The sequence below is a fragment of the Lytechinus pictus genome, chromosome 16 (assembly GCF_037042905.1).
Source record: "Lytechinus pictus isolate F3 Inbred chromosome 16, Lp3.0, whole genome shotgun sequence".
Classification (NCBI taxonomy): Eukaryota; Metazoa; Echinodermata; class Echinoidea; order Temnopleuroida; family Toxopneustidae; genus Lytechinus; species Lytechinus pictus.
In genome coordinates, this window is record NC_087260.1 from 29,229,536 (window position 1) to 29,248,457 (window position 18,922).

The window sequence follows — 18,922 nt, forward strand, 5'->3', positions numbered from 1 at the left end:
CCAAGTATCCGCGTATCCAACAGTATCCAAGTATCCACGTATCCACGTATCCGCGTATCCACGTATCCACGTATCCACGTATCCAAGTATCCAAGTATCCAAGTCTCCAATAGTATCAAAGTATCCACGTATCCACGTATCCGCGTATCCACGTATCCACGTATCCAAGTATCCAAGTATCCAAGTATCCAATAGTATAGTATCCAAGTATCCACGTATCCACGTATCCGCGTATCCACGTATCCAAGTATCCGCGTATCCAACAGTATCCAAGTATCCACGTATCCACGTATCCGCGTATCCACGTATCCACGTATCCACGTATCCAAGTATCCAATAGTATCCAAGTATCCACGTATCCACGTATCCGCGTATCCACGTATCCAAGTAGTATCCAACAGTATCCAAGTATCCACGTATCCAAGTATCCAAGTATCCAAGTATCCAATAGTATCCAAGTATCCACGTATCGATCCATGTATTCATATCCATACATGTTTTAATATAATAGTATCCAAGTATTCTGTATCCATATATAGATATCAACGTATATCATTCCTTAAACAACATCATCAACATAATTATATACCATTGCACGTGTCCTCGATCACGCGCCCCCTCTTTGATCCCTTCATATATATCATCCCTTTTTATGTCCTCTGATTATTATATCACCTGCCATTACTTCACTCTCTCCTACTACATCCACCACATTGGACAAGTCGTGTACTCCCTCTACGGGGCCATCCCCCCTCCCCCATCTGCCCCCTCCCCCCATCCTTTATCCATCTCCCGATCCGATTCCTGCTGCGCGCGCGCCGCGCCGGGGACTCTTAATTCACTCACGAACGTAGAGGGCGACAAAACTGATATCGCACCACACCGGCAGCAGCAATTAGTAGGTAATTGCTCTTTTGTAATCGATTCATGACATTGGATTCTAAAGGTACTCCGATAATTTACCTGATAAAATGATTGAGGTATAAATCGAGCATAACTCGAAAGAAAGAGAGTGAATGACTCGATGAAACTAAGTTTTACAATTAGATCATTGCGGCGGGTATCGCAGCTTCGCAATGTCAGCCATTGTTATACTGACTGTGGGCTCAAACATGATAGATGGCGCTGTTCGTATTGAGGCCTAGCGTTAGCTAGTGAGACATGTGTTGTTTTTCCCGGGAAACAAAAAGAGAACGTGATGAAATGTTTGCAATGCGCCCTGATTTACTGGAAAATTATACTACCTAAGTTCTTTCGGTGATTTGGGTGAGATATTTTCATGAAAAATAATGTTGTTTTAGGTAGACTATATTGAAAAATATATGTAATCAAAGTGAGTTTGCATATAGGATTGAGTTTAGATTGCAATCTCATTTCCTCACGTACTAGATTGGATTGAATTGAAAAAAAAAAATAAAAATCTCGGCAAGTGTGCGTCCGGATAATAGAGAGATCCGGATAAGGGGAGGCCGGATAAGAGAGGTCGGACTGTAACACAATTGTGGGACAATCGCTTAGATATGAAAGGCATTACAAAAATGAATATATATATACAAATTAATAACTTTCTTATTTTTGATGGTTTTTCATCAAACCGTCGTCTGTATATTGTTTCATGTTTCTCATTTTTTTAAACAGCTGCCAGTGTGAACTTGCCCTTTAATCAATGAAAGGAACAGTAGCACGAACATCATTGCCATGTGAACATGGGTATAAGCACCCCTCAAGATTTATAAGTCAGGTTGGTATCATAATGCTAAAAAGTAAAAATTTTGACAAATTCTCCTTAATTTTTGCTTGTCCATTTTTTCTTCGAAACAAGCACTACTAAAAAATCGTTTCCAGTCTTTTTCTTTGTTGCTTTCCAATGTTATTATAATTGTCAAGTGTAACCCTTTTCAAAATACACCCATAAGGCAACTTGGCTTTTATTTAAACAAAAGCTTTTTGTTCGAAAACATTTGCTCTTACATTTTTTTTTGGGAGGATTGATATTCTTGTTTCTAAGAATCACAATATATCTGACAATAATTAGAAAATCTGTACAAGAAAATTCAACTTACGATGCTAGGTGGAGGATTTTGTGGTAATAATATAGTTGTTGTCCTGGCTTGACCCTTTCAGGGAATCTGGAACTATCAGCAATACTATTCTCTATCACCTCTACACCTTCCCCTCCACCTGTCTCCTCACAATAACTCTTACACAAATTGTATAACAACCCGATATGAGCCTTAAAAAAAAAGAAAATATTACAGAAATTAACATACTGAATCCATGCTATATACATCACGAAGTAATGTTGAATGCGAACATTGCATCAATGACAAACTTTTAAAACTAGAAAGAGAATTATGAAGCATTATATGCCTACTTATTTAGCAACTTACCTGAACTCATTTGTATATAATCAATTTCGATAATTCGGTTATATTCCCTTTCAGTACGACTCGAAATGGGAAACGATAAATATGAGATCTTTAATCTGTTATTTTGTGTACTATTAGTCTTACTATGCATCATAGCAGTGTGACACACTCTCTCTCGCTTTTCTTTAGTGAAGGCGACGAAAGCGGGGGGGGGGGGGGGGGAGTAACGCCCCAATATTTCTTTTAAGGAGACAACTTGTTTTGGCCCTCAAATATGCCCCTTAAGAAGTAAAAATAACATTTACAATCAAAATAAACAATAAAAGCACGTTTTTTTTTTCTAAATGAGATATCTCGTGTATCCAAAGCTGAAAAATTGAACAATCTAAGCATTTTTTTTAATAATCATGATCAAGATGCGTATATTTAAAGATCAATAGATGAGCTGAAATTGTCGATATGTTGACCTAGGTAGGAATCCGTTCAGGACTGCATTCATTGGCTCATAAGGAAGATACATATCTCACCAATCAAAATAATGCGAGCGCGAAGCGCGAGCTTAAAATCCGAGATATTCCGATCTGAAACCTTACCATTGTAAGCATCTTTTGTAACCATGAACATGAAAGGTATCTAACTAAACAATCGCTAGAGAAAGCTCAAAAAGATGATATTGTGACCTGAAAACTAGACAGTTTATAAACCTTTTATACTAATTAATAAAGTAAACGAGCGCAAAGCGCGAGCTGAATTCCTTTTTTTTGCGATATTTGTCCTAAAATTGAACGTTTTAAGCACTTTTTTGTAATCTTGGACAGGATGGATCTAATTAAATAATTATTGATGCAACCGCAGAGGGAAACGATTTATACAAAAAAAAATTTGAACATTATGAGCATCTTTTAATCATGAACACCAGGGGCGTAACTAGGTTACAGGGGTCGGGGGCCGGGGGACAAGAGCCAAACATTTTCCAGTCATGTCATGGTATGAACTGGATTTTTTTATGATTGTACCCCGAGCATTGCCATTAGGGCGAATCTCAATGCATGACAAGTACAACAAAAAGAGGGGAGGGGGGCACAGTATGGCGCGCGCAGCAAAAAAAGCTTAATATAAGTCCCGAGCGAGTGAAGGGAGCGAGAAAAAAATTACCTTTTCATGATAATCTAACTTTGAGATTGATTTTGACATGGCATTGAGAAAAAAACATATCTTACATCTTCTTTCCTTTTTTCTATTTTGTTCTCGGTTGTATAACTTTTAGGGCCAGTGCTATGCGGATCGGGTCAGGGGCAATGGCGGCACCAGGATTTATAACCCAGGGGAAGGCAGAAGAACATTGATTGAGGGGGGCTAAACACAAGTGGTTTGCCTATTTCTCAAATTCGAACGAGAAGCGCGAGCTATTTTTTTTAATGTAGACCCTACTGACTTAAAAAGGGACCTGTTAAGGAATAACTGTTTGCATTGGGCCATGAAGATGATATCTCACCAAATAAATAATGCGAGCGCAAAGCGCGAGTTGATTTTTTTTCATTTATGAAAATTACGAACATGATGAATACGTAAGATATGTATCTCGCTAAAACTAATAATGAAAACTCTATCGCGAGAAGCATATTGACTTGAACATTGGATATTTATGCCCCATGCGAACATATAATCTATCCTTCTCAGTCAACAGTTGAGTTACTGCGAGTGCGAGCGACATTTTGAATTTTATATAATGACCTGAAAGGTTTATGTTAGTGACAACAATATTCTTAGGAGCTAACAGTGAATGGATGAGAAAATTTTCATAATTTAAAAAACGAAAAAGCTGTTTTGGAGCACTTTGCAGCTTTAGTAGGATGCTTATGACAACATTTACTATGCATTTGTTTCATTTATTCTAAATTTCGGGGGGGGGGGCAACTCACTGGGGGCAAATGCCCCCGTGCCCCCCCCCCCCCTTGGTGCCGCCACTGGTCTGGGGCGGAGCCCCTGGAACCTCAGTGATATTTCTAAACATTGCAGATGGCCACTTTTTTATCAATTCGCGGGTACATACAAAGCACATATTAACTTCAACGCAGTTGCGAATAGGCCTAATAAACACAAATATTTTGAGGCAGAACAACAGTTTTGATTATAAAATTAAATTCTAATAAATGTGATAGTAGCTTTGGAAATTTTGCCAAAGTAAACATAGAGACTTTTTACAGTAAATCTAGCCAGCGTAAAGCTTTACTTAATAGAACATAATATATAGGGATATATAGCCCTTGGCTAACCTTTGACTAAGGATATTTTTTGGTCCTGATTGCGACCATTGTTGCATAAAATTTAGCAAGCTTATAATAGACGCCATCCACCTTTCTTCCAGTTCTTTATATTTTTCAATCCTCGCAGCCCGGTCGTGTTCAAAATTCCTCTTTTTTTTCTTTTCCCTTTTCTTCATATTTTTATTTTCCAATTTAGCTTTTGGCTCTTCCTTAATTTCCCCGTTTCTTGTTGCCTCTTTCCCCCCATTTTCCCGCCATTCTTGCCCATGCCATTGAGTCATATCTTTTGATTTTATATTCCTCTCTTGCTAATCATGCTAATGTAGTAGTATTTCACGATATTTTGTACTTCTTCACTTGTTTTTCATTCCTTCCATTTTCTCTATTTATGTTCTATCTTTCTTTCCCTTTTCCCCTTTCCTCCTTTTCTTTTTTCTTTCTTTCTTTCTTTTTATTTCTTTCCCTTTCCCTTTCTCTCTTTCTCCTTTTTTTTTTCTTTTTCCCTTAAAAAAAAAAATTCCCGGTGAAATCCGGCAGGGGGCAGCTTGCCCCCACCTTGTCAAGATGCTGGACCTTCGAGATTTTGTTTTCCTCCACACACTGCGCTCTAACCACGGTTCGCTTTTCCCATGGGTTAGTGCAGTGTGTAGGAAAAGCGAACAGTGGTTAGAGCGCAGTGTGTGGAGGAAAACAAAATCTCGAAGATCCAGCATCTTGACTAGCCCCCACCCCCTGCCACCCCGCCTGTTACGCCACTGATGAACTTAATGCGTATCTACCTAAACAATGATTGCAAATGCAAAGTGATGAACATATTTGATAGGAGGCTATACTAGCTTCAAAATGGACATTTGAAGGACGGTTTGTGGGAATTCGTGAAGATTATATTGTCTCGGTAATCAAATAACGCGAGATCGTAGCGCGAGCTGAAAATTTATGATATTCCGCACTTTTTTTTCATTATGAACAGAATGCGTGCGTATCTCGCTAAAACAAACTAATGAAAACTCGAATCGCGAAAAGAATCATGTGTGCATATTGAATTGTAACGAGGTATTTCAGGTGTCTTGTTTTAACATCATATTTGACAAGCAGGAAGCGTGAGCGAATTGTATGAAATGACCTGATTTCTTTTCATTTTCCAATTATTCCCTTCCTTGTTTCATTCACTTTTCTTCACCCTTTTAATCTTCTTTTCCTCTTTCTTCTCTCTTTCCCTTTTTCTTTCTTCCTTCCCACTTTCCCATCTGCTTATGCCGTAGAAGGGCCTCCAACCCAGGTTCGGTTTCGTCGCTCTCTCGCCGAGTATCTCACAAACATGACAAATGTAGCCCCAAGATTTTAGCTCCCCCTTGAATAAAATAAAATAAGTCCCTGCGCGCCTGGTATCAATTGATATCGTACAAAACAAGAAGGGTGCTTTTAATTTATCTAAACATGAACTTGAATACATTATACTAACCTTCTCAGCAGATAGATTGGGAAGAACGATACGGCTGTGAATGAATGAAATTAAAAAAAAGTTTGTTATAGGAGTTAGTACATACAAAGTGCAATTGCCCATTGTGATTTCTATTAGGATAGTTTTTAAAGGGATAGTCCGGGCTGAAAATATTTATATCTAAATAAATAGAGTAAAATTCAAGAAGCAAAATGCTGCAAAATTTCATCAAAATCAGATAACAAATAACGAAGTTATTGAATTTTTAAGTTTATCAATATTTTGTGAAAACAGTTATATGCACATCGTCATGAATATTCATTAGGTGGACTGATGATGTCACATCCCCACTTTTCTTACTCTTATATTATCACATGAAATCATAAATATTTCATTATTTCATACATGTGTAAATGACGTGTCTCGATTATGATGAAATAAGTTGCGGCCATAAATAACTAAGGCACTTATTTTCCATCCAATTGTTTTAGTTCTTTGTAGAAAGATTTTGAATAAACTTAATGACATATGATAAAATACAAAAGAACAAGTGGGAATATGACATCATCAGTCCACCTAATGAATATTCATAAAGACATGCCTAGAACTGATTCACCGGAATAAATAAATTAAGATTCAATAACTTCGTTATTTGTTATCCGATTCTGATCAAATTTTCAGCATTTTGCTTTGTGAATTTTACTCTATTTATTGAAATATATATATTTTCAGCCTAGACCATCCCTTTAAGCAGCTTTAAAGAAAAATCGTAATTCTACACAACATTTACATAATACATCAACGATAATTTAGTTCATCATTCAAATGCAATGAAATATTTTTCCGTAGCGTCATTTTTTTTTTAATTGGGATACAACAGAATTATGAACTGTAGTGCATGACAGCTTCACATAAACTATGAATGCAGCTAGAAATAATGCTTATTACATGTATAAATCGTGAGGTGTTTTGGCTCAGTGGATAAGTCTTCGGACTTTGAACCACAAGGTCTAAGGTTAAAATCCGACCGCAACACTTGCTTCACTTTGGCATGGCACTCATCTACATTTGGCATCTACATTCTCCATCCAGATGTAGTTACTATAGGTACTCGATAGGAAGAAATTCCTTGAATCAAAGAAGCCGTATTAATACCTGGTAATACTTATGCTCAAAGAGACTGGGTATATTATGTTTAAAAACATCATATTAACCGCTATATAAATGTTGCATATCATTTTCTTCATTCGAAAGCCAAAATGAGTACTTTTTAATTGCTCATCTTGATTAATAACTCCGATATGTATACAGGTGTAAATCATCAGGTATTATATTTGGCTTATTTTGAGGTAGAATTTCAGCGCACTAATGTATTGACCGTTACGAGGCCTAATATCCCAAGTATATCATCCATCTATGTAGAGATATCAACATTTCATACACATGGTGGCTCTGTGATAGAGCACCCGCCTCATAAACGTGAGGTCGTGGGTTCGATCCCCGGCTGAATACCAGGGATGTATTAGGAATGATAGGAAGTACCAACCTGCTTTAACCCCATGTGACCAACCGACGACAAGATAATGATTTAAACAGGCGTTTCAACGATGCCTTTCAACATGCAGTTATTTTCATTTGGCTACAATTTCTCGGAGCAATAAGATAAAGTCAGATTCTAACTTGGCCTGTCCAGTTCTTAATGATGCATTAGTACGTTTGTGGGGGATAACTGGCATCAGCGAGCAGAAATATCAATAATTCGAGTAATATCAAGAGTTCATTTCAGATTCACACAAGAACACGAATACGTTATCCACAATATTTTCAGAATTATGCATATTTCATAAGTGAGCAATAAAATACCGCAGATTATCGGAAAATGCTGAAATTAGTTTTGTACGTAGTTTACGTTAAAGGAGAATGAAACTCTTGAAGCAAGTTAGCTTTTGTGAAAGCAGAAAAATCAAAGAATAAGATCAACAAAAGTTTGAGTAAAATAGGACTAGCAATAGAAGAGTTATGAGCATTTGAACGTCGAGATCACTAGTGCTATGGAGATCCTCCCATCGGCAATGCGACCAAGATCTATGATGTCACAGATGAACAACTCTCCCCTTTTGGACACTGAAAATATACCCCAAAACATCTCTTTTTGCTCATTCTAATCATATGACAAACGATTCATCAATGATATAATGTTGTGAAACCTCTGTACTTGTCCTCTCATAAAGAGAACACCTCACCTTGTGATAGACTCTATAAAAGTGAGAATATAAGTGAAATAAGTACTAAAGTAATGAGGGAGTTGTACGTGTGTGACATCACAGATTTTGGTCGCATTGCCAATGGGAGGATCTACATGGCATTAGTGATCTCAATATTCAAATGCTCATAACTTTCTTATTATTCATTCAATCTTCCTCAAACTTTCAACAATATGTTTCTTTGATTTTTCTCTTTGATATGGATTCAGCTGGTTTCAAGGGTTTCATTCTCCTTTAATGTAGTATGTCTTTTTCACGATTTTTTAAATAGTATGTTGCCCTGAAAATATCCCTTTTGTTGTCCAGGGCCTGTTGCAGAAAGAGTTACGTTCATGAAACGCAAGTCAAAATATCAAACGCAAGTCCCGAATACGGGTGCTTCATTGGCTGAAAATCAAGTTGCGCTAGATTTTTTGAGTTGCGTTTGATCGCAACTCTTTCTGCAACGGGCGCCAGCACTATCAAATTTGAAATTCTAGAGACAAAAAAGTAAATATAAACATTTCGGTTTTATTTGCAGATTCCAGACGAGTCTGAAGGGTTCACATCGGACGCCACATGGAATAACAAATCCTAGTGGAATGCATTGTCATTGATTGAAATGCTTTTGTATTCCTATAGATTTCAGAATGTTCTTTTGTGCTTGAGTTTCCTATTCTTTCCAACAAATTCTTTCCAAGACATCCCTGGTCATATACCAAAGATAATTAAAATGGGACATTTTACATTCGTGCCGATTTATTCGTGACGTGTTATAATGCAAAAATGGGGAAAAATTATACATTATATGCAGGCCTGTTGGAACAAATACCAATAGCTGAAGTGACTACTACCAGTGACTACCTTAAATTGGATTGACAGGACTATATATCCTGACAATGGGCAGATAATGATTATAATTTACTACTCATTCAGGTTTTGTTCGAGCGTTGGAAGAAAGACAAAGGGAGATCGCCCCAATCAAAATAAATGTGGGCGTGGCGAACATTTTCTCCCTAAAAATGTGATAACTTGAAAATGTATGACATGCAATGTAAATATATGTTTAAAACAATTGGAAAGCCCTTAACTGGCATTAAAATACTTACACTACAAAATTACGCCTCTGGGAAGGGGTGAGTCAGATAGAGATTTAGAGAGAGAGAGGGGGGGGGGGAGAGGGAGAGAGAGAGAGAGGGGGGGGGGAGAGGGGGAGAGAGAGAGGGGGGGGGGATACAGAAGGTGGATTTCAAGTTCCCCGGTGGGTCTAGAATGCGCTAATTACACGATTCTCCTTTCTTTGAAATATAAGCACGGTAACTTTCTAAGGTCATGCAAAATCTTGTACCGTTATTGCCAGCGTAAGAATGTGATGAAATTAGTTACAGGAAAATCGATTTGAATATTTCGTTGCATTCAGTTGTGTTTCATTTTCTCTACTGAAGAATCGTTCCACTCTGATAAATCACACAGGTCGGAATTACACACGCCAGCGCTTCTTAAAAAAACATGTAGTAGTAGACGTTTACTTTGCTCACTGCAAGCTCGGCTCTGATTAAAGCTCCAATGGCCCTGGCCTGGGAAGCAGGGGTGCTGATCGAAGCATCCCCAAATTTCCCTGGTTGTGCTACGTGTATTATTCTCCACATGCATCACCTCCTGGTGTTATGGTAGGTGTGACAAAATGGAAAATGTAACCGAAATGACCTACATTCTGTTTAGAAACCCCCTTTTTTGCTTGTCAAATTTCTCGGGACCAAAATTACCTTCAATTTGTGGTGCCCCCTTTTTGTTTTTGAAATTTCTCGGGACTAAAATGACCTTCAGTTTTTAGTAAAACCTTGACATCAGCACCCCCTGTAAAAAAATCGTTTCCATGGCTCTGCAGTTGATACTGATATCATATCCTGTTTACTGCTATTGATATCAATGGTAGAATCCATTATGATGGACACTAAAATCAAGTCTCGGGACGCGATAATTCCTTCAATGAAAATATACCATTTAATCAAGCCCTACGTTATTCACCAAATGTTGCCCATTATGTGATTAACAAAATCATACTTTAATGAAATATACAACTGAATTAATGCACAATTACATATCGTACAATTATTTGTAAAATATTGGAGTAAATTAACTCCAATATTCCCCCAATTTTCTTTGTTATCAGTATGGGGCCAATTTATACAACCATTTGCGCTTTCTCTTAATGTCAATGATGTGTGTGTGTATGTGTGTGTATATATATGTATATATATATATATGTATGTATATATATATATATACATATATATATATATATATACATTCTTTCCTAAAGAACGAGATAGGATACGGTCATACTTAACTATCACAATAGTCTGTAATTACAGACGCTTCTGACGAAGTCTCAATTAAAAGACGAAAGCTAAAGCAAATAATGGTGTCCTGCGTCATCTGTTGAGTTGGCCTCGCCTCATCTCATTATGTTTAATATTCACAACTCAACAGCGATTGGTAGAAGTAAACTTATCATCACACTATATATATATACCCAACTTATGGAATGTTACCATATATATATATATATGGTAACATTCCATAAGTTGGGTATGCAAAAAGGGTGGCGGATGAACAATTTTCCACACGGTGCCATGAATAAATTGTTGCTACATCACAGCATCTTGTCCAAATTTATTGAGAAAGATCTCATTTTGAAGCTAGAACTATACGCTTAATATATTACTATACATTAGATCAATACAATATCAGGAACAAAAACTATAGCACATTAAAATTTGAAGTAACAGGGATGGCGGAGCCGGTGGATGCGGTGAATGATAAAATGTTAATTAAACTTCATTAACAACTTAATATAATATATGATATGACTGTCAGCCTCAAATTTCTAGGCAGTTTAAAAGCAGGGAACAACTAAACGTTATAAAAAATTGACAATTTTGTGAAAATATGCAGGAATGAAATACATGTGCATGTCAGCTCTGATCTGCAACGTAATCAATTATAAAACTGGAGAATTTGGTTAATTATCTAATTTGTAAACTTAATTTTAGTACAAAAGTTGTGTATCATTGCAATAAACATTTCTATTCATGTTGTAGTCATTTTGCCAAGCATATAAAAAGTGCCAGGCATTTTGGGGGCCAAAATGTGAAATAAAATATTGTTAATTAAATAGTGCAATTAACGAACAAGTCCACCCCAATTATGAGTTGATTTGAATAAAACGATAAAAATCCAACAAGCAAAACACAGAAAATTTCATCAAAATCGGATGTAAAATAAGAAAGTTATGACATTTTAAAGTTTCGCGTAATTTCACAAAATAGTTATATGCACATCCTTGTCGATATGCAAATGAGGAGACTGATGACGTCATCCACTCACTATTTGTTTTGTATTTTATGATATGAAATACGAAATATTCTAATTTTCTCCTCATTGTCAGGTGAAACATCGATTAATTCCTCCCACAACATGTGGAATTAGCATTGTTTAATACTATATGGTTCAGTCAAGTTGGTCCTCATTGTCAAATTTGTAAAACCAAAATTAAATAATGTATAATTCAAACAATAAAAAGAAAAGAAATATTGAGTGAGGAACATCATCAACTGTCTCATTTGCATATCACCGAGTTGTACATATAACTGTTTTGTGAAAAATAAGTAAAATTTTGAAATGTTATAACTTTCTTATTTCACATCCAATTTTGATGAAATTTTCAGCGTTATGCTAGTTTGATTATTCTCTATTTATTCAAATCAACATTATAGGGTGGACTCGACCTTTAATATGCATACGATAACATATATTATTCGATTTTGTTTAATTATTGATTTTACAAGATTAAAACTGGAAAATACTAGGGTGATCCAATGTTGCATTACTATTTTTTGACACCATTTTATGTGCAGCAGGTCCAGTTTAAGAAAAACATGTCAAAATTCATATTCACATTGACGTCTACGTAATAATTAGCTGTTAATTAGTAAATTTAAGGAAAATAAAGGTATTTGAGACTTAAAACTTTTTCATTATTAACAGAATGGTTAATACGTATAACATTAAAAGAATATTTTTTTGACCATTTTTACCGTTCACGGAATTGGACCACCTTAAGACATGCGACCATACACACACACACACACACACACTTTTTTTTTTAATACTGTTTTTATTCTGATTTCATGAACAAATAGTTACATAACGTTTCAATTTAACATTTCAAATATCATATAATACTTTACATTTCATATTTTCACTTTTTTCACTAACTTAATATAATCATGAATCATATATATCTAAAAAGAAAACAATGAAATCAGTTATTATAATAAATCAGTTATTATATTATTACACACACCATCACACACACACACACCCTCACACACGCACGCACACACACACACACGCACACCCTCACACACACACACACACACACACACACACATATATATATATATGTCTTTAATTGTTGAAATTTTTTTTGAATTGAATCGAATTGGCGAATCGTTTTAACTGAAGGCAGGGGGCGGTTTACATGGGACAGGAGCGACCAACTAGTGACAAATATAAAAAAATAGAGGTAAAATGGAGATAGATTAAGAGGAAAATAAAATTGAGAGTCAATGGTCCTGTAACTCTACATTACTTCTACATATGGACATCTTGCCCCCCCCCCCATCATACTAACCCGGAACTTCGGAACTAACCCATGGGAGCAACCTTGACACATGAACGCACTCAGATACTTTTAACTAGAAGCGTTGAATCGTATAATGCAATTATGAAAGGCGTATTATACAGAGTATATTTTCACGTTTTATGGGAAAATATTCTACATTGGAAGGTCCCCAAAACTGGAAATACTAACGATAACATTTGCATCAAACTGGGATAAACCATTGATTTTGTGGTCTAGTGATAAGATGTCCTGTTGTTACATTCGCCATCATGACTATTACCAACCATAATACAATCCTGATAAAATAAATCTAATGGCTAAATTAGATTATTGAATATTAAAAGCAAAATATAATTTACGCCGGGAAAATGAAATTCAACAACTCGTCATCTTGGTTTCTTTATAAAGTTGTGCTAATCACCAATGAATCACCACTAATTACCATTTATCACCTATTGAAGAAAAGGGTGCAGGATATGCACTTTTTAATGTCAGGTTGAAGAATATACTAACTGGTCAGCCAGTAAGGAATTATAACATTTTCAGCCAAGCCTTCATTATAGCCGTTATTCGAAAGGGTAGATACTTATGTTTGAATATGTTGTATAAAATTTGATCGCCGTCTCTTCCACTTTATCATTAGACACTTTAGACAGTGATAAGGAATTCGGCTATGTGCTTTTATTTAGGCGTGATCAGTGCTTCACTGATTCCTTGATAGCGACCATTGAACGTAATCCTTTTTCATTCAAGGGCACACCACACCCACTTTCATTCTCTTGAAATTCCCTCTAAATATTCGTTTCAATGGCGCTGGCGCGGTCCACTGGCGGTTCGCGTGTATTGAGTTTATATCAGTGACTGCTTAGGCGAGCCATATCAGTTAAAACTTGGATCTCTTGGAGCTCTTTACACCCTGTCGGCATTGGCGGCGGAAGCCCAAAAATTTAGGGGTGGGGGTCCACCTGAAATTTTGGGATGGACAAAGATAAACAATTTGACAAGCAAAAAAAAAAAAAATTATCAACCAAAATTTTAGGGGGGAACCACACAATTTTTTTTAACAAGCAAAAAAAAAAAGGAAAAAAAGGGGGACAGGTCCCCCCCGTCTCCCCGCTTCCACCGCCTATGCCTGTCGGGTAGGGTATAGTTTTAAATTCACACATCGCATTTTGCGTCATTTAAATGACCATTGCAGTGACGCGTATGTCACTCAAAAATTAATGATCATTCGAATGGCGCAGTTTGAGTGTGTGAAAGCAAAATAGCTTAATTTCATATCGCAATTCAAATGATGGTATCAAGATGCTTTTTAGTAACGAACTAACGTTATTCGAGCATTATAGAGTGAAACAGCATTGTAAATGCTGTATTCTTGGGGCAGAGCTGAAGGTGACCTTACCCCCCCCCCCCCGGGGGGGAGGGGGGGGACAGTCAAATGTATTGCTGTACACATGCGTGACCAAATTATTTTCAAACACCCCCTAAACGAGTCTTTCTCTGTGTGCAAAATAACCCCCTAAACAAGTTTTTCGCCGGACCTTCCAACCATGGAGCTATTACAATTATAGCTCCATGTTCCAACCACTTCTGCAGAAAAACGCGCTGTTTTATGCCCTGTTTGTCTATGCACGAGTGATTGATGAGGTACCCAAAAGAATAAGTCACGCCTCCAAAACCGCGAAGTCTCCTACCCCAGCCGTGTTTTCAGCATTCAAAATGAAGCAAACTGCGAGCGTGTTGTCGTTTGTGGTTGTGTAAGCCCAATATAGCCGTTTTCATCACTGACTTCTTGATGTATAAATAATCGATTTCCTACTTCCATTCTTGATAACAATAAATGGAATGAAATAATGAAACGGCTTGCCATAAATGTACAGATGTTACAGCCCCCTCACCCTAGCATTAATTGTCAAAACTTGGAAAAATAAATAATCAATTGCATTCAACATCAATTAACTGTCATGCGAAGTATCGGAGGTATAATCACTTTATAACAAAATATATACAAAGTTTGATAAATGATAGTTTAATATTCAAATGTATCATGTTTTATAAACGTTTCTTCAATGGGAACCGAGTAACTCAATAATTTAATTCAGTAAGTTATGAAAACTAAAATTACTTCTGTTGAGCCTGCTACACTGACATGGGCTGGCAATAACAATACTTGAAACAAAATTGGACTCTGATTCTAAAGAATAATCATACTGGAATTGATTTTGATTTGTCCAATAAATCTAAACTTGGAAGAAAAAACAAACATTTGGACTCCCATTCAAAAAGCGAACTCATATCCTAATACAAAGAAAAAAACCCATCTAAACAAAGTGCATACAATCAAACAAGTTGGAGTGAAATGGATCAGAATATATAATTATTGATACGTACTATATTCTATAAACTGGACCGGTTGCTCCTTCCATCGTATTTAGATCAGTCCACTCTACTTTGTCGTGAATCTCTTCTAAATGTTCCGACGAATAAAATGACTCCCTGAGCAAGAAAGACCTATTTTTTCAGTTCGCTCACATGAGTTCCTGGTGTAATGCACTCTTTTCATAAACTACCGTTCATGAAAAGCCAGTGGTGCGTCTTATGGTGCAGTGAGTCTTACGGGGTCGAGGGTGCGGGGTCTATGCATTACAAAAGGGATCGGAGATTTTGTATTGATATAAAAAAAAATCTTGAAGATACCAAATGGGCCTAAATCTACAAGGGCGAAGGTAATACTTACTGTCGTACCGGCTGTCGTATGTAACAGCAGTTATAAAGAAAAGGGATATTTTATCAATCTTAAAAAAGAGTAAATTAACAGGTTATAAAGATAGACCAGTTTTGAGTTACCTCATGGGCCTATGGTCGAACGGCCATTAATTTCTTTCATTATGATAGGCGAATTTCACACAAGATATTATGTTAACATGCCTTTCATAGCAGGATACAGAAATAACATAGTCCAGGTGACTAGAATAGCACTCCAATGAACACTCTATGAAGGTATTTGTTGCATTTCTACTTTGAATGCATTAACATGTTGTACTGACTGGGAAAAATCAGTCACTAGTGGACGCATTGGTGTTTATTTGGTGGATAATGAAAAACACAATTCAAAAGAATATACGAATAATCAAAACATCAAAGTTGTTGGTTATCTCATTGAACGTTAATCCACCATGGATCTATGAGAGATGGACATTGATGTGACTGCTATTGTCATCTGAATAACATTCTCATAAAATTTAGCTATTGTGATCCTACCATTGTCGCCGTCATTCAAGGCTATGAGTTAACAGAAGCTTTCAGTGACAAAACATTGCTATTGCACAAACTGTATGCGCAGAAAAAAACAAATCACTGAAATCCTGGAAAATCGATGTGCATTTGGTTTGCATCTGCTAATCTTAATTTCATCAGTTTCATTTGAAAAAAAATGTATGCAAATTTCAAGATAGAGGCCGATTTGTGATTTTTGGAGGTTAATTTCCTCATAATATTCCACATAGCTTGTAGAGTACGTGTCTCTCTCGGCCATTATGTGTGCGCAGAAATGGGCAAATCGATAATAATACATTTTATATCACTGATTTTTAATTTTGCTGCTCCAAATCTGAAGCACATTGTTTAAAAGGTATATTAGTCCAGGATAGGCCCCATAGAAACTTGACCAAACCTTGTTTTTTTATATATACAATAATTTTTTATGGTTTCTTGTCAATTCGAGGGTGCTGATTACGAATCTGGATGATGCCACTCGTGTAACCTTGAGCATTTTCCGCAAATTGGCAAAATCCATTATGGCCGCCAAAATATGCAAATTACCCATGAAAATCCTAAAATTGTCCGCACATTGGCTATGAAATGCCTGAAATCGTGTGGCAGGAGTGAAATACTCTCTGAAAAAATAATTGTTGACAAAATATTTATTTTCCTGATATTCAAAATGGCCGCCATAGGCCCTTGTATACTCTATTATGTACAATATGAATAGGGAAAACTAATTTTCACAAAAATGAGCACTAAACCGCAAAAAATTCGCGATGCATGGATGAAGTAAGATATGTAAATCATCATTACTAACGAGATATATCATTTATTATGTCATTTATTGGAACATTGCTGTATTTTGATATCTAAATAGCCGCCACTGGCCCCAAAGAGTATTATGTACAGTGGCAATGGCCGGGGCTAAAAAAATGACAAGACTGATCACTAAAATGCATATTAAAGATAAACGAGTGGAATACTGACTAAAACATCATTGTTGATATGCCATTTATGTGATAAATGCTGAAATTCAAAATGGCCGCCATAGACCCTATATTTATCATGTACAATGCGAATGGAGAAACTAATTTTCACACGAGTAAGAAACATAAAATGCATGTAATTGTAATCTACGAGTAAAGTATTGTCTGACAACATGTTTTATAGCAAGACATATCTTTTTTTGTCATGCATGAGATAATTAATGCTGTATTATGAAATTCAAAATGGTCCCTATAGGTCCTAACTGTATTATCTACAATGTGAATGGGGACACATAATTTTGTAAGAATTTGGATTTGCTTGACTATGACATCCATATAATCCTGTTGTATGAGTAAAATGTTATTTGAAAGCATTTTTTTTATTAAAGCATGTCTTCTGCCATATAGGTGATAAATACTGTATTTTGACATTCAAAATAACCTCTACAAGCCCTAACTAAATTATGTAACATGCAAATAGGGAAACGGATTTTCACAAGAGTGAGAATCATAAAATGCAAATAACTGTGATGTACTAGTAAAACTATTGTTTTAAACATTATTTCTAACTAAACACATCACATATTGGTCGTGGATGTAATAAATGCTGTACTTTGAAATCCAAAGTGGCTGCCGTAAGTCCTAAAAGTATTGTGTACATTTTAACATGGTGCATATAATTTTGACAGAATTTGGCTTTGCTTGACTCTAAATATTGCATATAATTGTGAATTGTGATGTAAGGGTGAAATATTGTCTAAAACCGTGGTTTCTAACGAGGTATATCATAATGTTGTGTAATTAAGGTGATAAATCATGCATTTTTAAATTGAAATGGCCACCATAGGCCCTTATCGTATAATATACAATTTGAGTGGAGACAAATAATGTTCACAAAAAGGGCATATGGCAGCCATTTTGAATGTTGAAATACAGTATTTATCACCTAAATTACATAAGATTTGATATATTTTGTTATAAATGATGTTTTCAGACAATATTTCACTCATACATCACCATTTGGCCAAGCAAAGCCATATTCTGTTGAAATAATTTGTTCCCATTCACATTGTGCATGATACCATAAGGGCCTGTAGCGGCCATTTTGACTTTCTAATAACAGTATTTATCACCTAACTGGTAGAATAAATGATATATCTTAATAGAAATTATGCTTTCAGACAATATTTTACTCATAGATCACTATTACGTGCATTTATGGTGGTCACTCCCTTGAATATTGGTTTCCCACTTTGTATTGTACATAATACTGTTAATGTCTATGGCGGCCATTTTGAAAGTCAAAATACAGTATTCAATGCAAACTTGAAGCCTGAATGATATATTTCGTTAGAAAATACGTTTATAGACAGTATCCCATTAATTTATCACATTTATATGCATTTTAGTGCTCACTCTTGTGATTTCTTTGCTCCTCTTTCTCATTGTGCATAATACTTTTATGGCCTTTGGCAGCCATTTTGAATATCAAAATACAACATTCATCACATACATGGCATATTAATATTTCGTTAACAATTATGCTTTTAGTCAGAATTCCACTCGTTTAATCTTAATAATATGCATTTTAGTGATCACTCTTGTGAATTTTTGGGCCCCCATTGCCATTGTACGCAATGTTAGTTTGGGCCAGTGGCGGCT

The 18,922-nt window shown here is 36.0% G+C and overlaps 1 protein-coding gene across 2 annotated transcripts in view; it reads right to left on the reverse strand.

The window, feature by feature from the left end:
• LOC129279619 (phosphatidylinositol transfer protein beta isoform-like) overlaps positions 1-15,664 on the reverse strand; it is a 35,131-nt gene extending 19,467 nt beyond the window's left edge. Inside the window, exons 1-3 of one of the 2 annotated variants that reach the window (XM_054915719.2) lie at positions 15,402-15,664; positions 6,099-6,132; positions 2,064-2,233 (exon numbers count right to left, since the gene is read on the reverse strand). In XM_054915719.2, the coding sequence (XP_054771694.2) occupies positions 2,064-2,233; positions 6,099-6,132; positions 15,402-15,436 (239 nt within the window). In that variant the 5' untranslated portion in view covers positions 15,437-15,664. The remainder of the gene's footprint in view (positions 1-2,063; positions 2,234-6,098; positions 6,133-15,401) is intronic. The other variant, XM_064111363.1, reaches the window with a different exon arrangement.
• Positions 15,665-18,922: the final 3,258 nt, after the last annotated feature.